Raw genomic sequence first — 22,085 nt, forward strand, 5'->3', positions numbered from 1 at the left:
ACACCCTTGTTAAAAACCTTGATGATGGTTTTGGTGCATTGGCTAGAGAAACCAGTGCTGTTTGTTGTGCACATGTATTCTTGATTTGTTACTGGTTTTGGAACTGGATATTGTATATTATCATCAATAAAAAAGTTGAAACACAAAAACAAATTACTGCTCTACCTATGAAAAGTTTTATTCTGTTATTATACTTCCTCTGTGTACATCCATATGCTGCACAAGCCGGCATGTTTGAAAATATAAGTGAGATTAAATAAAAATGCTACCAACCATAAAAAAATAACAGCATGCATGCGGGATCCTGGCTCCTGTTTTCATGCAACCTCCTTGCTCAAATCCCTTCGCCCCCCCCCCCCTCCTCCGAGTTTCTCCTTCCCCCCGTCTACCTTCAATTTCTTCTAAAAGTCAGCACACACACATGCTGTCCTGTTGCTGGCCCCAGAGTTGCTTGTCTCTCTACTGCTCATCCTGCCCTCTGACATAACTTCCTGTGTCTTCTGGGGCAGGGGGCAGTAGAGAGACAATGCCAGGGCCAGTGGCAGGGCAGCATATGTTTGTGAATCGCTGCTGCTGCCTGCTGACTTTTAGAACAAATTGAAGGTAGACTGGGGGTCAATCAAGAAAGGAAGGAGATGCCACAGGTCCGAGGAAGAGGGGTGTCAGTCAAGAGGGAGGAGATGCCACAGGGGAAAGTTGGGGCTGGGTTGAGGAAGGAAGAGGAGATGTAGCTCCAGGGGGAGGGGTGTGTGGCAGAGGAAGCTCACTCCTGCCCCAGTTCACCACTGGATCACCAGAGCTGTAAGGTAAGCTCAGGGAGGGGCCTTCAGTGTGTCAGGGAGGGAAGGTTTCCACTTTAAACAGGGAGTTCATTAGTAGGAGTTTCTAATTGTGTGTGTATGTGGGGGGCTGGGGGCAGAGCCGGCCTTGGGGAAGGGAGGGGAACAATGATGTCAGATGTTGGCTTGCAGCTGATTGGGCCCGAACTTCCTGTCACAGCTCTTTTTGGGACTGGAAGTTTGGGCCTAATTACTTGCATAAATATAAAAAATACTTTTATTTTTAAAATATTTTCTTGAATTGTACTCGGTAGTATTTCGTTACTACCCATCTCTGAGGGGAGGACTCCCCGAGTCCCACAAGCGCTAGCCAGCTTGCCCACTTTCCCACAAACCTGGACAAGTGGGCAGGCTGGAAAAACCCGCCCGGATGTCCTGTTGTGTCCTCAAAAAAAAAAAAAAAAAAAAAAAAAGGACATGTCTGGGTAAAACCGGACATATGGTACAGGAGAGTAGAGGGTGGAGCCAACCACTGTATACTGGCAGTACTGTGTTAATAGTAGGAGGATATGATCTTAAGAAGTTACTTGACTGCTTGGGTTACCACATCTAACAACGTATAATTTTATCTGCTTTGACTTAAATTTTTGCGCATCCTCAAAGGGAAAAGTGTTTTCCATATTGTTTTATTTGTCTATATAAATCATACTTAAATGTGCATTTGTTTCTTTCAACAGGAGAAGATTCTGATGCATAGATGGAGGTACCCATCACTCTCTCTTCATGGGATTGAAGGGGCTTTCTCTGCATCTGGAGCCAAAACTGTGATTCCAAGGAAAGTGATTGGCAAGTTCTCAATCAGATTGGTGCCATTTATGACCCCAGAGACTGTTGAGGAACAGGTTTGTAGTGAATGGTAGTACACCTTATTTGGCAAATGCTTGGTAGACATTTAAGTCTTGACAACCAGCCCTTAGGTGGTAGATAAGTAGTGTTTTTCCACACCATGCAGGTGGTATTGTGGGTTTTCTGGGGAAGGACTATATAAAACATAAGACAATATAAAAACATAAGAATAGCCATACTGAGTCAGACCAATGGTCATCTAGCCCAGTATTCTGCTTCCAACAGTGGCCAAGCCAGGTCATAAGTACCTGACAAAAACACAAGTAGTAGCAACATTCCATGCTACCAGTCCCAGGACAAGCAGTGGCTTCTCCCATATCTCTCAATGGCAGACTGTGGACTTTTCCTCCAGGAATTGTCCAAGCCTTTTTTAAACTCAGATATGCTGACAGCTGTTACCACATGCTCCGGCAACGAGTTCAGAGCTTAACTATTCTTTGAGTGAAAAAATTTCCTCCTATTTTTGTTTTAAAGTATTTCCATGTAATTTCATTCAGTGTCCCCCAGCAGTGTACCTACCTTATATGGCACCTGTGGCAGAACGTGCACCCCACTCCAAGGGGATGTACAGAGCAGACTTGTGCTGTTGGTCTCCTGCCCCTATTAGAGATCAACTTCCTGTTCTGGGGCAGGGGACCGGCAGAGCCGATAGTGTGCACCTATTCTGCTGGCACCCAGGGTACGCTAGAGGTGTCCCCTAGTCTTTGTACTTTTTTGAAACAGTGAAAAATTGATTTTTTTACCTTTTATCTTTTACCCCTCAGGATTTTGTAGACCTCAATTATATCCCACCTCAGCTGTCTCTTATCCAACTGAAGACAAGGAGACAAGAGGGGGGCTAGCCTCTTTAGCCTTTCCTCATATGGGAGGAGTTTCATCCCCTTTATCATTTTGGTCGCTGCTTTTTTGAACCTTTTCTAATTCCACTATATTTTTTTGAGATATGGAACCAGAATTGAATGCAATACTTGAGATTGCACCATGGAACAATACAGAGGCATTATAATAATCTTGGTCTTATTTACCATCCTTTTCCTAATAATTCCTAGCATCCTGTTGCTTTTTTAGCCTTGGCCACTGCCGCTGCTGCCACACACTAGGCAAAAGATTTTGTCATCTACAATAACTCCTAGACCTTTTTCTTGAGTGCTGACTCCTAAGGTGAATCCTAGCATCAGGTAACTATGATTCAGATTATTCTTCCCAATGTGCATCACTTTCAATTGGTCCACATTAAATTTCATCTGCCATTTGGATACCCAGTCTTCCAATTTCCTAAGGTCTTCCTGCAATTTTTCACAGGCCTCATGTTTTTTTATAAGTTTGAATAGTTTTGTCTTATCTGCAATTTTAATCACCTGTTCTAATTTCCAGATCATTTATAAATATGTTAAATAGCACCAGTCTCTGTACAGATCCCTGTGGCATTCCACTATTCACCCTCCTTCATTAAGAAAAATGGCCATTTAACCCTACCTTCTGTTTTCTGTCCAATAACCGATTCCTACTCCACACCAGAACATTGCCTTTTATTCCATCAACGCAGGCAGTCGGCACATACTCATACATACTTCTTATCAGCTAATCACATAGCCTGGAGTCCATTTCAGATATCATTTGGAGTTTATTTGGCCACAGCCAGGTACATTAACATTTACAATCTTAATCTAACACATAACACATATCATTTCTAATGCTTAACATTATAACTAGTAACATTACATATACAGGTATGTATGGGTACACAGCTTCCTTTGTCCGACAGGTCGTGCCGTTAGAGCAGCCTGTTCTCCCGCTGCAGTGCCTCTTGTGGCACCAATTGTCTCTCAGGTGTATCCCGTTAGAGGACACACCCACGATCCTCTCTCTCTTGATCTGATGATGTGGGCCTCCTGGCCGTCCGAGCCAGAAGACAAGCTGTGACTCAGCTATTATGCAGCATATGCCTCTTGTTTACATTTGAACTTTACACTAAGCTGTTTCACTTAACATTATCACATTTCTTATCGTTTTGTCTGTCCGTCGGCTGTGTACCCGTCGCTGTGCCCGTATCACTGCTGTAACTTTATGCCACTGCCTGCGGTAGCAACTCCTCGCTTGCCGCAGGCTCCCCCTGACTCCTGACTGCGGCCTTTGACAAAAGCTATTGACTCTATGTATTCATGCAAATCTGCATTAAAAATGTCTAGCGCTACATCTGATAAATGGACCCCGTCTGCTCTATACATGCCCTCACAGGACTCTGTTATTAGCTCATGTGTGATAACATGTCCTCTCAAGCTGTGCATAAATTTTGCCATCCATATATTGAGTTTCTTCCTGGTCCTAACTATTGCTTGGTGGGATCTCGCCTCTCTCCACACTTGTCATGGGATGATATCAGACCACGCCAAGCGGAACCTTGGCGTCCAACTGGCTAATTCCATAAAATCATTTTGTATGTGCTTCCTTAGTGCTATGCTGTTAACCTGTGCCAAATCATTGCCTCCCGCATGTATTATTAACGTATCTGGGGGCGGCAGGGTCGGCAACTTCCAGCGCAAGTTCGGCATTAGTTGTGACCATGTCATCCCCCTAATACTTATCCATATAATTGATACCTGTCTGTCATGCATACCGAAGTTCTCCCCAGCTGGTCTGATAGCCGCCCTCTTATGTGCCCAGTAAACGTATGAGTGTCCGCATATCCAAATTCGCTTCTGTCCGTTTTGGCAACCTGTAAATCATGTGAAGTGGGATGTTATACAATTAATACTTGATACCGTCATCAGGACATGGGACAACCGCGAGGGACACTTAACAAGTCGGCCTAATGTAGCGCTTATAGGCATTCGACTTCCATCTCCCTAGCTCTTTAATTCTGTCTATGGGGAATCCCTTTGCCGCTGCTGTAGTGGCTGCCCCGATTCTAAAGGAGTGTGTACTATATGCGCTAGTCTGCAGGCCTGCTCGCTGGACACACATGCGAAGTACTCTGGAAAATTGAAATCGCGTTAATGGGGTATGATTTTCATGCACTAACAGCCAACTTATCACGGGCGGCCTCCCCCTCAAATATGCTTCAAGATTGCTAACAGGACATGTTGGGTCGCCCACTATCCTCTCATCTATCAGCCACCCAGCTATCTGCGTGCCTAATGATTGAATCACCAACAACAACAGCTGTCATAACCCTTCCTCCTGGACAGAAGCTCCTGGAGATTCATCCCCAATGCGAGAGGATGCTTTCCCCATGCAAGTAACACAGCATGTCTTAAGTAGCAATTTTAGAAAAGCTGCTACATAGGTTTCCAGCCTGAACAGTTCTAAAGGATGGCTTCAGGAAGTGCGCAGGTATTTGTTTTGGAGAAGTGTTTACCTCTCCCTGGCATTGAAAGACACCACAGAATTGCAAAATAGTTAACATTTTTGGACTTGTTCTTTAATGAAATGGCTGTTTCCATGTGTTTTCTCCTTGTCCTTGTAGGCATTTTAAAAAAGGCTGTACACTTGTTGAACTTTTTCTTAAGTACTCTGCAAATTGGGAATGTCCAGACTTGGATATCCTTTTTTTCTGCATTGCCAACCCATACAAGATCAGCTTATCTTTTCATGTGGTGCTCAGATAAGGTACATGGGCACAGACCTGGCAATCTCGCTGATTCAGGTCTTTGGCATATAGGCAATTCTGTGAATTGATGCTTAAAGATAGTGGCATCTATAAATTTGTGATACTCAGAGATCAATGCTACAAGAATTTGCTGACTCACAGTGAAGGGACTCTTGTTAGCACCATGGTATCTTTAGTGGAAGTCCTTACAACAAGCCACCTACCAGGAATGGTGGAACTTATTGCTTCAAATTTACAAATACGAATCACACCTTGCAAAGAGATCTCCTCGTTTTGCTTTTATATAGGGAGAAATGGCTACCAATTGTATCTTATTTTAATGCTGTTCAGTGATAAGCACTAAACTTGGTGTATCTCATGGCCTATGCATGCGCCATGCTTTGATTTGTATCTGCTTCTTAAACGTGAGCTCCGGTATTGCCATATTTTGTAGACTGTTGCTATGTTGTGAGCTCTTGTTTGTCTCTGTATTGAAAATCAATACAAGAAATCAAACTTGGAAAAAAAAAAGATAGTGGCACCAGTCATGCGTGTAAGTGCTACTAGTCAATAAGTTATTTGCACAATCTGTGCCTAATGGGCAGTTTTGCATGTACTGGCTAGGTACTGTTCTATATATACATGCCAACATCACGTAACAAATACGTGCAAATGGGTGTAAACATGGGTGGGTCAAGGGCACTATTCCCTCTAAGTGGTACAGGAGTCCTCCACCTACATTCCTGCCAGTGGAGGGGGGGGGGGTGCTGTTTATTATTGTATCATCTTTTAGTTTCAACCAGGTCTCTACAATGTAAACTATGCCTGGCTGCTCCTCTTCTAACCAGTTCCTAATCAGCCCTGCTTTGTTCACTACAGATCTAGCGTTAAAGTAATAAATTGGGACTGGAACACTCTCAATCCAGGTTTTCCTGGATACACCTGATCTCAGAGATATTGTTGATGTAAAAAATCTTCTACGCTTACTATTAAAAAAAAATGAGGGCCTTCCCCTTCCAATTCTTGAGGAGACAAGAATCTCTATATGTCTACGCAACACCTCTGTACAATTTACTAAATTACTTCAATATTCCGAAGCCTTGTTAGTTTTATATTGCCATAAAGATGATGATCTGTTAACGGGAATAGTTCATTCTCCTCTCTCAGTCAAAGACGATTCTATCAATAATGAAACTAACATGGCAAGTCCTATTAACAGTTGTAGATATGGCACCATAATGGTACTTTATATCATAGAAACACCTTAATAAAAAATCTAAACTCAAATCAGAAAAATCATCAATGCTAACATTCAACACAATACAAAATTTACCAACAGAATTACCAGATACAATCTTCTTTTAAATGCCATACTAAAAATTTCAGGAAAGTTGCGTGCGAAGGGGCCCTCAATTTACTCAGGGGTCCTTTTGCCAAACTGTGGGGAAAAAGGGCCATGTGCTAGTGGCAAGGGCCATTTTTTCCCACACACCAGAGCCCTTACCACCACACGATTACCGCAGGGTTACTACCACAGAAGCTATTTCCGAAAGGTTCTTTTTCCCCCAGAAATGGCGTTCACTTGGAGCAGAACTACCGCCGGCGGCCGCATTGGGTCGGCGCTAGTCCCGCTTTAGCGTTTGGTAAGCCTGCATTAGTCTTGCCGATGCTTTGTAAAAGACCCCTTCAGCCATGTTCATAGAACTTATACTCAATTCCAAGCAGTTGCCTTGTGCTAATACCACTTCACAATATCCTTCAGTTTCAAACGATACAATACAAAATGGAATAACCATACCTTAAGACTGACAGAAGGTTACTCGACCGAGTCTGAATGACTTGAGCCTCTGCAATGAAAAGTAAGACAAGTAGTCCCTTCCCAGGGAATTCATTTGAAGATATAATGTGCTTGTCACTCTGGCTCTCACTCTGGCCCTATCTGGCTAATATCTCTTTTAAGCAATACAAGCCCAGGGTATGAAGATAGTTAAAGGCAGACTCTCGCTTCTGATGACACAAGCAGTAGTACTCAGCACCTCTAACTTCTGTGGCATAGGCCATGCTTTTTATATTACTGAATCATTTCTTGGTCCTACTAAGTTGGAGCCCTGTTTACTAAGCGTGCTAGCATTTTTAGCGCACACTAAAAATTAGTGCACATTAATGCTAGAGACACCCATGCTAGACCCATGGATGTCTCTAGCATTAGCGTGTGCTAAAAAAAACTAACACACCTTAGTAAACAGGGCCCTAAGGTTTAAGGACAGAATAGCCATAATGCTGAAATAGAAAGGGAGGTTTGCTTATGTATGTGTGTGTGTATGTTTTAAACAACTCTATTTTTGTTTTGTTTTATTATCATTGTAAATCATGACCACTTTCATAGCGCTAAAGAAAAATACAATTGGATTGATTTCCTAGTTCATCATTATTGCTGGAAATGTGTGCTCTAGTATTTCAGTTGTAGCTAATGGTTTTTGTTCTTTTTTTTTTTTGGGGGGGGGGGGGGGGGGGTTGTAGTAAGGAAAGCAGGAACGTTTTTACTCTTAATTCACCTCCTGAACCTGGACATCAGATTAACTACTATTTAACCTGTGGGATAGCTTTTCAAATGAGCGATATAGTAAATGATTGCAAAGGAGGATCTTGCTCTGTATAGTCTGCCCTATTGTTTTCCCCTCCGGTTCTCTACTACTTTGAATAGATGGAAAAAAATTATAATTTTTTTATGCCCAAATCCAATACAGACTCTTGTGAACATTTATATTTTTCCAGAAGCATATGTTTAAGTGCCGTTTTAATTCTGACCTCCAGTAGTGGTAGGACATTTTCAAGCGCTGTTGTCTTCCTCTGTTAGCGGTGGGTTTTTTGTTTTGTTGTGTTTTTAAAGTTCCATTACTTAATACATCATCCCAGCACCCTTCCATGTTTCATCATTATGATCTGTAATAATGCAAGGCACTACCAAAACTTTTATCCCTAACCTCCACTATATGTACCCACCTCCCCTAACAGTAGTGCTCTGTCTATCCAAGCATTGTTTAAATTTCTCTTTTTGGCCAATTTCTTTCTTGGTAAACATGCAAGAATCTCTTATTCTGAATTGTCTTCCTTCCCTGACCTTGTCCTTGACTTTCCATTTCTGTAGAAAATACCAGTTGCCTGCACTTTTTATTGAAGTCTGTCAAGTATTTGCATATATGTGTCATATTACCCTTTCCTTTCTTTTCTTCAATCTTGATCATTTTAGCTGGCAAGGCAGGTGCTGAATGATGTCCTGAAAGAGAAAAGTGGGGTGGGGGAAAGAGCTCAGTGGGTAACCCAGAAGACAACAGAGCAGCAGAATTTGTTTATTGTGATGCAATCACATTGGAAAGGACACACAGATTGGGCTTTGTTGTCCATTCCAAAGTATCTGATCACTTTTAATTTCCAGTCTTAGATACCTGTGTTTATATTACATTACATTTCTTTTGAGTATTCAGATTGCTACAGTGCTCTGATCCCCTAAAGTGCTCCTCTGTGGAGTTGTCACCCATGGTCCAAAAGTCCATTTTGGGGGATTCCTCCAAAGACGTCTTCTGCCTGAGTCGTACCTGCAGCATCACTTAATACAGCAGGCGTGCTTCAGCCACTAATGCCAACTCACCCGCACATGCTCAGACCTGAACTGAGCATGTGCGAGAGATGACATTACGGCTGAAGCATGCCTGCTAACTTAAGTGCTGCTGCAGGCACGACTCAGGCAGGAGACATTTTCGGCTGGTGGAACTTGGCATCACTGCCAGCCATGAAAGAAGAGGGGTCCTGAGCTGAAGGTGAGGGGGCCCAGGCCCCTGAGATTCACCACCTCACCCCGTGGCTACCCCACTACCGTGGTCTGCTTTGTGGCATCTAATCTTTTTATCCATGTTCAACACAAGAATTGAACATCTGACCTGTTTCAACAGTGTAGCATCCTTCACAGTTCCTGCATTGAATAATAATAGTACATCGGAGAAGAATCAAGAATAGGATCCACTTATGTTGAATGTTTGGGGGTTTTTTTCCTCTTCTGGTTAACCTGTTTTGCGATTATTTACTTGAAGTTTGCAAGACAGTTGCAATAGATGTTCAATATACATGCACAGTAGGAATTTTCAAATTTTATTGCCAGATTAATATTCACATACAAAAGGGAATGATTCTATGAATCTTCATGCCAAACATCTAATTTGATACCTCACCTATCTCCTTCCTTCCCAGTGAGTTAAACAGACAGGGACACTTCAGTTTGCATTTTTGTGGAGATGCTTTTCTGTCACATACAGTTACACTAATTGCATGTAGGTTTTGTTTTTGCGTGTTGTCTTTGTTATGAATAATGTCACATACTTTTTTTTTCTTTATTAATTGACTTTTTTTGTTCCTGGATTACATAGGTAAAAGATTACATATTGAAAAAGTTTGCTGAGCTTCAGAGTCCCAACAAGTGTAAGGTATATTTGGGCCATGGTGGCAAACCCTGGGTATCTGACTTCAATCATCCTCACTACATGGCTGGAAGGAGAGCCATGAAAACAGGTAGAGAGTGGCCTCTGTATTACGTTTAAAAACTGCTGTGTAATACCTGTTTAACAAGATCAATGGTGTTTCAAATAGAGTAGTTGCTTTCTCTTTCAGAGCATAATGAAGAAACACAAAACCCCTTATGGATTTATTGCCATGCATACTGTATAATATATCTGTAAAGAACACTTTTTTTTTTCTACAGTGTTTAGTGTTGAGCCAGACTTAACGAGAGAAGGTGGAAGTATTCCTGTAACTCTGACTTTCCAGGAGGCAACAGGCAAGAATGTCATGCTACTCCCTGTAGGAGCTGCAGATGATGGTGCTCATTCCCAAAATGAAAAACTTAACAGGTAACTTTCTTTTTCACAGTTTGAGGGACTCTTCTTGGTACCCTGTGTGAAATATGACTGCCTCAATGCTTTCATGTGCTCAACTGCAGTACTAATGAATGTTGTGATGCCTAGGCATGGGTTATAGGGTTACCTGTCTGTCCCAGCATGACATGGGGTTCTGGATGCCTATCTATTTTGAAATGTATTGTGACTTATTTTTAGACTGTGTTAGGCATCCATACCTCATATCAAGCTTGTAGATGGGACAGCCAAATGGTGAGTGATCCATTCTTATAGAAGGCCCAATGACTATTCTAGAATGTTTGGGTTCTTTTGTTGTTTGTCCTGGCTTGGTTGTGGCATGTTAATTCAGTGAAAAAGTACTGCTGTAAACATTATAATAGTTCTTGCAATCATCAGTCCAAATGTTCCTGGAAATATCAGTTTTTAAGAAGGTATCAAATAAAAAAAATAGTTGCTAAAATATACTTCATTTGGACTTCTATATTTCACGACCCTTTTTTTTTTTCCAGATTCAACTACATTCAAGGTGTGAAGGTGCTGGGTGCATACTTATATGAAGTGTCTAAGTTACAGGATTAACTGGACTGCTGCAGAGACTCGTCTTTTTTTTTTTTTTTTTTTTCATGATATCTCTGGCAGGGTGCTGAACTTTCCATATTCATAGTGTGTACATTACTTGTGACATATATCAAGAAAATGGAAGGCTGGATATGTTTCTATTGTAAGAGAATTCCACTCTGCATTCCATGCACACAACAAATGTTGAATAAAAGCAGATGCATACAGCTTTTGGATGTGGTCTGAAGACTTGTTTGGGGTTAGATGCGTGGCATGTAATTTATTTATATGCGAGTCCCTCTTACCAACATTCTGGAAAACTTTAAAGGAAACATAACACTCTTTCACTAACCACACTTTTTTTTTTCTTTTGTCTGGCCTGGAATTTTTTTTATTTTATTTTTGTTACATTTGTACCCTGCGCTTTCCCACTCATGGCAGGCTCTATGCGGCAGGCAATGGAGGGTTAAGTGACTTGCCCAGAGTCACAAGGAGCTGCCTATGCCGGGAATCAAACTCAGTTCCCCAGGACCAAAGTCCACCACCCTAACCACTAGGCCACTCCTCCACACTTTTTTAACTAACGCAACAAATTTTATCTTTATGATTTTGTGCCACTACGTACATAAATAGGCCCTTTTTTTTGTTCTGCAATATTTTGCTTTTTAGCTGTGCATACAGCAGTAGAGAAGTCATAAATATAACAAGCCTGCTATTTAAAATTATTTAAATGGCGCAATCTTTTCTGGCTATTTAAATTGCCTGTCTGGGGCTAACCAGGTGCATTCAGTAGTACTTAACTGGACATTTTCAGCAGTCTACTTAACACCCAACCCAAAATCAGCTATTTTGGAGCGTTTGGGGGGCAGAGTCAGCGCTTAACCAGCCAAGGTAACTGCATAAAAGTCAGTCCTATCTTTGTGATTCACCATAGCTGGAGTTAACCAGCTATGTTTTCGCTGTTCCTGTATACCCAGAAATTTAATGTCTGAGCCCAATCGTGACCCAGCACTGAATTTCTGGGGATAACGCCACCACTAATCAGCAGAACACTGACAGTTGAGAGAATGCTGATAACTGCCAGCTGAATATGAAGCCTATTATTTATTTATTTATTTAGATTTTGCTCACACCTTTTTCAGTAGTAGCTCAAGGTGAGTTACATTCAGGTACACTGGATATTTCTCTGTCCCAGGAGGGTTCACAATCTAAGTTTGTACCTGAGGCAATGGAGGGTTAAGTGACTTGCCCAAGATCACAAGGAGCAGCAGCGGGATTTGAAGCAGCCACCTCTGGATTGCAAGACAGGTGCTCTAACCACTAGGCCACTCCTCCACTCCTAGCCTAGCTAATTTAGGAACCTTTTACTAAAGCTTAGCACACAATAATGGACATTATAATGCACTAAGGGGCCTTTTACTAAGGCGCGCCCAAAAGTAGCCTGCGCTGGTGTAGGTGCGTGTTTTGGATGTGCGCTGGTCCATTTCCTGAGCGCACCCAGAAAAAGGGATATTTTTAATTTGCCGGAAAAGAGACGTGCAGCCAAATGAAAACCAGCGCACATCCATTCTCAGCCGGAGACCTTAACGCCACCCATTGGCTTAGCGGTAAGGTTTTGCGTGCTAACCAGGCGGTAAGTATCCAGCACTCGCCAACTGCCGATTACCACCAGGTAGTCACCCCGCGGTAGAAAATATCTTCTACCATGTGTTTTGGGTGCGCACCAAAAATGGAATTACTGCCTAAGGCATGTGATAGCCATACGGTAGTGCCAATCTGACGCATGTTGGATGCACATAGGCGCCTACGTGCCTTTGTAAAAGGGTCCCTTGGTGCCATGTGGTAAATAATAGGACATGTAGTGTTTAGCATGTGCTAATATCTATGTACCTTTTTAGTAAAAGGGCCCTTTATTCTTTTTGACTTAAGGTTATCAGAAAGAGCTGCCTGCTTTTTTTTTTTTCCTTTAAAAAGCAGCTTTTGCAGGATAGGAGTTCTAGTTGAGCATATAACACTAATCCCACAGCAGCTATGTGAAATAAAATTCAAGAATAAGATGTCTGGATTGTGAAAGGTAAGTGAGATTTGAGTCCTATATAACTCTTTTTCAGTAGATAGGTTCACAAAATTTATGCAACTGAAAAACAGTGATTTGGGAGTGGCCTGAGGTCAGAATAAATACTTGGAGGGTAATTTTATAACTGCGCATGTGTATTTACATGCACCATTTGTGCATAAGTACCAAGATAATGGGTACTTAAATGCATAGACGCACAACATGCCATTCTATAAACTAGCCCACAAGTTCATTAGTGTGTACTGCAAGGGGGCACATTTATGTGGGAGGGGCATGGGTATGTCTCTGATTTACATGTGTAACATAAATTATGTGCAGATCATGACACACCTAGGCACAAACATGTCTGCCACTGACCTGGTGTAACTATTCGCACTTAACTTTAGGATGCCGTCTTATAGTGCTCAGTGCTTGGCATTAGTGCACCTACCTTGAGGCACCCAGTTATACAATCACCCCCTTAAGTACCTAAATTTTGCCATTAAACAAGTAAGCACAGTTGTCAGCATTCGTTGTCTAGGGATGGTCCCGGGTCCAGTTCACAGAGGCAGTGGGTTCCCAAAGAATACAAAATCCACACGGGTTTGGATATATATAGAAAGTATATTCTATTTGCATATATAGGATCACAGCACTTAGTGCAGGGAAATATTACAATGCTGTATCTGTGTGTTTCTCTTTCTCTGCACACATATACTTTCAGCCCTACCTCAAGGCTTCTCTCTTTCTCTGCACCCCCCCCCCCCCCCCCCCCATTCTTACCTTTCTGTCATCGATTCCCATCTCAATGATGCAGATATGGTTCCAAAAAAATTACTTGAACTACGAAACCGTGAAAGGTGATGCATTGTACCTATGGGGAAATACAGGGTTAGGTTCCTGCCAATGTCTTATTTCACGAAAATGTGAAAAGTGAAGCATTGCTCTTATGAGAAACACAGGGTTAGGTTCCAGCTTGCATTTTTGTGAGTCATTTAAAAACCAAAACACTGCATACTAAACCAAATATTGTATACTGAATACAAATTATTTGCAGTAACATTAAAGCAATTATAGTACTAAAAGAAACATGCACAGAAATTGGTGCAGGAAAATAAAACAGCATTATACATGAACTGCAAGAGAGGGAGAGATTTGCACCTCCTGCACAGTAGGAGACGAAGGTGATGACACTGGCAGATCTGCCTCTGGAGCATGACTCTCCTGACTTGCTGACTGGAAGAACCATCAGTCTTGTCTGCTTGGCTTTCCTCCTCAACTCCTTAAGCATCTCAGTGTAAGGGGCAAATACAGAGTTTGCAAGATGCTTAAATTTTAGACTGCACTCTAGCATGGGATCACATTCCTCCATGCCGCTGAACATTATATCCAGCGTTGATGCCTATTCTGCAATATTGCCACTGTGAGAGGCACAATTTTTGGAGCCTTAGGCTGATCTTCCTCTTCGTCGTCATTATCTCTGCCTCCCTTGTCGCAATATTTGCCATCTCGTATATGTCTTCTTTGCTGGACTCTGTTGTAGTTTCGGCCAAAATTTATTTCCTCCACATCTTCTTGTCATGTCCTCAAAGCCCACTCACTCCACTGCTTGCTCACGCAAAGCTCATTGTTTTTCACACCTATTTTTCATGAGGATTTTGTGCCCTGTAGATCATGAGAGGCTTGCATTTGAAATTGCCCTTGGCATTGGCACACAATAGAAGGGTAGTGCGGTCTTTAAATGATTTAAAGCCAGGGGGTTTGGCTGTCATTTTCATGACATATGTTCATTTCCCAGTCTGTTTGTAAAACAAACCAGTCTCATCAAAGTTGAAGACCTGTTCTGACACATAATCCTTTGTTTCTATCACATTTAGCAGGTATTTTCAAAACTCTTTGGTAGCTTCATTGTCAGTGGAACCCACCTCACTGGAAAGGCTTTACATTTTTAAGCGCATATCGCCTTTTAAAATGCGCAAGCAAGTCAGAACTAGCAGGAAAGGGTTTCACATTTTTCTGGCCCTGTGTGACTTGTTTATAAATTTCTTAGGCTTTCATCCTCACAACAATGCTATCCACTGTGTGGGTTTTTTTTTTAATATCGTCCACCATTTGCATAATGCACAAATTTAGTCACTTTTCCATTGACTGATCACGAACCACAGATGATGTTCTAGCACTTTCCGGCACAGCCTCCTGAACAGACTGGCGAATATATTCTTCCTTTTCCTGGATGTATCGGATTATTGATTCGTTAACACTGACCTCATGGCCAACAGCAGTAACAGACATGCTGGAATGAAGCTTATCTAAAATACATATTTTATCACCAAGGCACATCACAGATTTCTTGCGCTTATGAATGCTAGCTTGAGACTCGCTTTTAGAATGCTTAAGTGCCATTGTCAGTTCTGAGATTATATATATGTATGTGTATATGTCATTAGCAAGGATGACCACTTCCCCAGCAAACTAGTGCCACCAGTGACTCAGTTCTGATATAAATGCCAGCAAAGCGAAAGGAAGAACTTGTTTTAAAATTCGCATGTCCACAAATAGCTGGAAACGCAGCGCAAAAAGTGATTTGTTGGTTACATATAAATGTGCATACTGTAAATTTTGAATGTACTATAGGATCAGGCAACCCTCGGGGAGGAATGCTGGCTTCGGCCTAACCCCTGGTAAGCCTTTCCTTGGCTGAGAGGTGCCCAGCTCTACCACCGTCTGCCTTTCAGGTGCTGTGGAGGACTTGCAGCTCATCTGCATATCCTTACAGCCTTCTCCGGGGTGACTCCCAGGTCCACTCCGATCTACTCTGGGCCTCCACTCTAGGTGACGGGACATTTTCTCTTTACATTTATTTTTCTCCCAGTTACTACTTATGGCTCCAGTACACTTTTTCTTCTTGGTACTGTCCCTCCTAATCTGTTTCCATCTGAAACCACTGTACACTACAGGAATACATTGTCCACCCTCTGTATTCATCATCTCACCATCTCTTTTTTTTTCCCTCTTCCTTTTTCTCAGCTCTCAACCTTCAACATTTCCTTCCTTCCATTCATCCATCTCCTTTCTGAGTACATCTCGCCTTCGTCGCTGTTGTCATACCGCTCCTACTCTTCTCCGTACTCTCTTGCTCCTTCTGCTCTCCACTGGGGACATTAATCCCAATCCTGGTCCTCCACATCAACTCTCATCCTATTTGTGCAGGTCACACTGTAATATTTCCAATCTAATTTCTGTTCCTATCCTCCCCCCTTCTTCCCTGACTTTCTCCTGTGCTCTGTGAAATGCCTGCTCTGTCTGTAACAAACTTTCCTACATCCATGACCTCTTTATCTCTCGTACTCTCCATTTGCTTGCCCTAACTGAAACTTGGCTTTACCCTGAAGACTCTGCTTCAGTCGCGGCCCTATGCCATAGAGGTTATCTTTTCTCCCATACTCCTCGCCCGGTTGGCCGCAGAGGTGGTGTCGGGCTACTACTTTCACCCTCTTGTAGATTTCAACCTCTTCTTCCACCTCAGTCTCACTGTTTTTCTTCCTTCGAAGTCCACGCCATCCATCTATTTGCTCCTCTGCCTCTCCAAGTAGCAGTCATTTATCAACCCCCTGATGTCCCTTTCTTCCTTTCTCACTGACCTTGATGCCTGACTTTCCTTCTTTCTTGAACCTTCATCTCCTTCCCTCATTCTTGGGGATTTTAACATTCATGCTAATGATCCCTCTGACTCTTATGCTTCTCAGTTTCTTGCTTTAACATCCTCTTTCAATCTTCAACTGTGCTACACTACCCCCACTCACCAGAATGGCCACTCTTGATCTTATCCTCTTCTCAAACTGCTCACTTTCCAGTTTCTGTGCCTCAACTCTTCCCCTCTCTGACCATCATCTGATAACTTTCACACTTAAACACCCTCCTCCCCAGTCCCGTCCAATCTTAACCAATACATTTAGGAATCTTCAGGCTATTGACCCTTCTACTCTGTCCTCCACTGTTTCAAATCTCTTCTGTACCACTATGTTATCCAAGTCTGTCAATGAGGCTTTCTCTTCCTATAATACTACTGCTCTGGATACTCTCACTCCTCCCATTCCCTGTTCTGTAAAACGTACCAACCCCCAGCCTTGGCTGACATCTAGAATCTGCTACCTATGTTCCTGTGCTTGCTCTGCCGAACGCCTTTGGCTGAAATCCCCGTGCCCATGCTGACTTCATACATTTCAAATTCTTGCTGACCTCCTTCTAGTCTGCTCTTTTACTTGCCAAACAGGACTATTACATCCAGTTGACACATTTTCTTGGCTCAAACCCTCGACATCTCTTTGCCACACTGAACTCTCTCCTCAAAGTGCCTTCACCTCCAACTCCCCCTTCACTTTCCCCCAGAATCTGGTTGAGTACTTTCATGATAAGGTTCACAAGATTAAACTTGAATTCTCAACCAGGTCACCTCCACCTCTCCTTCCCTCGGTCCATTCTCTCAACCCTTCAACCCCTGCCCCCTTTTCTTCTTTTCTGAAATCACTGAAGAGGAAGCTACACATCGTCTTTCCTCCTCGAAACTAATTACTTAACACTATCTCTCTACTACTTAACATTTCTAAAGCGCTACTAGGGTTACGCAGCGGTGTACAATTTAACATGAAAGGACAGTCCCTGCTCAAGGAGCTTACAATCTAAAAGACAGGTGTACAATCTAAAAGACAGGTGTAAATCTAGAGACAAGTGTACAATCTAAAAGACTACTACTACTACTTAGCATTTCTATAGCGCTACAAGGCTTACGCAGCGCTGCACAAACATAGAAGAAAGACAGTCCCTGCTCAAAGAGCTTACAATCTAATAGACAAAAAATAAATAAAGTAAGCAAATCAAATCAATTAATGTGAACGGGAAGGAAGAGAGGAGGGTAGGTGGAGGCGAGTGGTTACAAGTGGTTACGAGTCAAAAGCAATGTTAAAGAGGTGGGCTTTCAGTCTAGATTTAAAGGTGGCCAAGGATGGGGCAAGACGTAGGGGCTCAGGAAGTTTATTCCAGGCGTAGGGTGCAGCGAGACAGAAGGCGCGAAGTCTGGAGTTGGCAGTAGTAATAGGTCATTGGAGACTTTAGTAAGCGCAGTTTCGGTTGAGTGGAGAGGGCGGAAACCAGATTGTAGTGGGTCAAGAATAGCATGTGAGGAGAGAAAATCAAGGCAGCGGCGGTGAACAGCACGCTCAAGTAATTTGGAGAGAAAAGGAAGGAGGGAGATGGGTTGGGACAGTCGCAGTGGAAAGTGAGAGGTTGAGAATGTGACAGATAAAAGGAATAAGAGTAGGAGAGATGGCATTAAGAAGGTGGGTGGGAATGGGATCAGAGGAACAGGTGGTACATTTTGAGGAAGAAAGGAGAAGTGTAGTTTCCTCAATAGTAACTTCAGGAAAGGAGGAAAGGGAATGAGGGGAAGGAGAGAGAGGGGAACGGACTAGTGGAGGGAGAGCTGGTGAGGTAGAGAAAGCAAGGTTTATCTTTTGAACCTTGTTGTGAAAGAATTCAGCAAGGGTCTGAGGAGATAATGAAGGGGGAGTTGGGGGGAGGGGGCACCTTGAGGAGAGAGTTCAATGTGGTGAAGAGAAGTTGAGGATTAGAGCCAAGAGAGTTGGTCAGTTGGATATAATAATCCTGTTTGGCACGTAAAAGAGCAGATTGGAAGGAGGTCAGCATGAACTTAAAGTGTAAGAAATCAGCAAGGGCCCGAGATTTCCGCCAGAGGCGTTCGGCGGAGCGGGTACAGGAACGTAGGTAGCGGATATTAGAAGTCAGCCAAGGTTGGGGTTTTGTACGCCTTACAGGGCGGGTCATCAAAGGTGCAAGAGTGTCTAAGGCAGAGGATAGAGTATTGTTGTAAGAAGAAACAGCCTCGTTGACAGACGTGGATGGTGCCACAGTAGAGAGGAGGTTTGAAACATGGGAGGATAGAGATGAAGGGTCAATATCGTGAAGATTCCTAGATAAATTAGATAGGTTAGGACGGGACTGGGAGGGAGGAGATTTAAGTGTGAAAGTTATAAGATGGTGATCAGAGGAGGGATGATCAGAGGCAAGGAAACTAGAAGGTGAACAGTTGGAGGAGAAGATGAGATCAAGACAGTGACCATTTTGATGAGTGGGGGAGGTGGAGCATAGTTGGAGATTAAAGGACGACGTTAAAGCGAGTAACTTGGGAATATAAGAGTTGGAAGGATCATTAGCAGGAATATTAAAGTCACCAAGGATGAGAGAGGGGGAGGAAGGATCATGGAAGAAGGCAAGCCAGGCGTCAAAGTCACTGAGAAAGGATGAAAGGGACTTATCAGGGGGACGATAAATGACCACTATTCGAAGAGGCAGAGGAGAGAAAAGGCGGATAGAGTGGACTTCAAAGGAGGAAAAACAGTGAGATTGAGGTGGAAGAACAGGTTGAAATCTGGAGGAGGGAGAGAGAAGTAGTCCAACACCGCCCCCACGGCCAGCAGGGTGAGGAGTATGTGAAAATAGATAACCGCCATGGCACAGGGCTGCTACTGAAGCAGAGTCATCAGGGCAGAGCCAGGTTTCTGTTATGGCGAGCAGATGGAGGTGACGCGAGATAAATAGGTCCTGGATATAGGGGAGTTTGTTACAGATAGAGCGGGCATTCCATAGGGTGCAAGAGAAGGGCAGAGAAGAGGAGGGGAGTAGAGGAATAGAGATGAGGTTAGAGAGGTCATGGTGAGATCTGTAGAGTTTGGATAATAGTTGGTGAGGAGGACCAGGATTGGGATTGATGTCACCAGCTGAGAGTAAGAGAAGGAGTAAAAGAGAGCGGAGGAGAGTAGGAGAGGTGTGGCCACGAAGGCGTCGAAGGCGAGAGGTATTTAGGTGGAATGGGGAAGGCAAAATGGAGGGAAGAAAGAGACGGAGATTAAAAGCCAAGAGGGAGGAAGAGGATAGGATAGAAGGTGAGGTGATGAAGTCAATGGATGGGAAGTGAGTTCCTGTAGCGGAGAGAGGTAGGGGGTGAGGGAAAAGATTAGGAAGGGACAGAGCTAGGAAGAGAATGTGAATAGGGGCCATAAATGATTAAGGTACTTTAGCAACTGGAAAAAGATTAGATACAAAGAGAAAAATGCCCCGCGCGCCATTAGGCGCGCGGCACCTAGAGCGGAGGCCCTGAGTGGATCGGGGTGGACCTGGGTGTCACCCCGGAGAAGGCTGTAAGGATATGCAGATGAGCTGCAAGACAAGTGTAGAGTCGATCTGATAGGGCTTACTATATTTCTCGAAAGGTTAGGTGCTGAAAGCAGCATTGAAGAGGTGAGTTTTAAGCAGAGATTTGAAGATGGGTAGGGAGGGGGCTTGGCGTAGGGGTTGAGGAAGATTGTTCCAGGCATAGGGTGAGGCAAGGCAGAATGAGCGGAGCCTGGAGTTGGCAGTGGTGGAGAAGGGTACGGAGAGGAGGGATTTGTCCTGTGAGCGGAGGTTACGGGTGGGAACATAGGGGGAGATGAGGGTAGAGAGGTAGTGAGGAGCCGCAGACCGGGTGCATTTGTAGGTAAGGAGTAGAAGCTTGAATTGTATGTGGTATCTGATCGGAAGCCAGTGAAGTGACTTGAGGAGAGGGGTGATATGAGTATATCGGTTCTGGCGGAATATAAGACGTGCGGCAGCGTTCTGAACGGATTGAAGGGGGGATAGATGGCTAAGTGGGAGGCCGGTGAGGAGTAAGTTGCAGTAGTCAAGGTGAGAGGTAATGAGAGCATGGACGAGAGTTCGTGTGGTGTGCTCAGAAAGGAAAGGGCGAATTTTGCTGATGTTGAAGAGGAAGAAGCGACAGGTTTTGGCAGTCTGTTGGATATGCGCAGAGAAGGAGAGTCGAAGATGACTCCGAGGTTGCGGGCAGATGGGACGGGGAGGATGAGGGTGTTATCAACTGAGAGAGAGAGAGTGGAGGAAGAGGAGAAGTGGGTTTAGGTGGAAAGACGAGGAGCTCGGTTTTGGACATGTTCAGCTTCAGGTGGCGGTTGGACATCCAGGCAGCTCCTACTGTCATCCCTTTTATCTGTCATATCCTCAATTTCTCACTTTCCACTTCAACTGTTCCTGATGCCTTCAAAAATGCCGTAGTCACACCACTCCTTAAAAAACCTTCATTGGACCCGACCTGTCCTTCCAACTATCGCCCCCATCTCCCTCCTCCCTTTCCTATCCAAGATACTTGAAACGTGCTGTTCACCGCCGTTGCCTTGACTTTCTATCATCTCAAGCTATTCTTGATCCACTTCAATCTGGCTTTCGTCCCCTTCATTCAACTGAAACAGCGCTTGCTAAAGTCTACAATGATCTGTTCCTGGCCAGATCCAAAGGTCTCTATTCTATCCTCATCCTTCTCAATCTGCTGCTTTTGACACTGTTGATCACAGCCTGCTCTTTGTTACGCTGTCCTCACTTGGATTTCAGGGCTTTGTTCTTTCCTGGTTTTCTTCTTATCTCTCCCAGTGTACCTTTTAGTGTATACTCCAGTGGATCCTTCTCTACTTCTAGCCCACTGTCGGTGTACCTCAGGGATCTGTCCTGGGACCTTTTCTTTTCTCAATCTATACTTCTTCCCTTAGTACTCTGATCTCATCCCATCATTTTCAGTATCATCTTTACACTGATGACTCCCAGATGCCAGATCTACCTCTCCACGCCAGAAATCTCAGCCAAAATCCAGGCCAAAGTATTAGCCTGCCTGTCTGACATTGCTGCCTGGATGTCTCAGCGCCATCTGAAACTAAACATGACCAAGACTGACCTTCTTATCTTTTCCCCCTAAACCAACCTCTCCTCCTCCCCCATTCTCTTTCTGTGGATAACACTCATCCTTCCTGTCTCATCAGCTCGTAATCTTGGGGGTCATCTTCGATTCCTCCCTCTCCTTCTCTGCACCTATTCAGCAGACTACTAAAACCTGTCGTTTCCTTCTCCATAATATCAGCAAAATTCGCCCTTTCCTTTCTGAGCACACTACCAGAACCCTCATCCACATTCTTATCACTTCTCGCTTAGACTATTGCAACTTGCTTCTCACAGGTCTCCCACTTGGCCATCTCTCTCCTCTTCAATCTGTTCAAAATTCTGCTGCACGACTAATATTCCGCCAGTGTCGTTATGTTCATATTAGCCCTCTCCTCAAGCCACTTCACTGGCTTCCTATCCGTTTCCGCATACAGTTCAAACGCCTCTTATTGTGCCACTTCACAAGGGCGGGAACAAAGAGGAAGCAAAAAATTACATAGGTAGTCACTGTG

General features: G+C 43.6%; 1 protein-coding gene across 1 annotated transcript in view; it reads left to right on the forward strand.

The window, feature by feature from the left end:
• Positions 1-10,967, forward strand: part of LOC115475702 (cytosolic non-specific dipeptidase-like) — a 59,346-nt gene extending 48,379 nt beyond the window's left edge. Inside the window, 4 exon segments of the mRNA XM_030211625.1 lie at positions 1,517-1,681; positions 9,696-9,837; positions 10,028-10,175; positions 10,691-10,967. Of these exon segments, the coding sequence (XP_030067485.1) occupies positions 1,517-1,681; positions 9,696-9,837; positions 10,028-10,175; positions 10,691-10,760 (525 nt within the window). The 3' untranslated portion in view covers positions 10,761-10,967.
• Positions 10,968-22,085: the final 11,118 nt, after the last annotated feature.

Source organism: Microcaecilia unicolor, chromosome 1, assembly GCF_901765095.1.
Source record: "Microcaecilia unicolor chromosome 1, aMicUni1.1, whole genome shotgun sequence".
In the NCBI taxonomy this organism is placed as follows: Eukaryota; Metazoa; Chordata; class Amphibia; order Gymnophiona; family Siphonopidae; genus Microcaecilia; species Microcaecilia unicolor.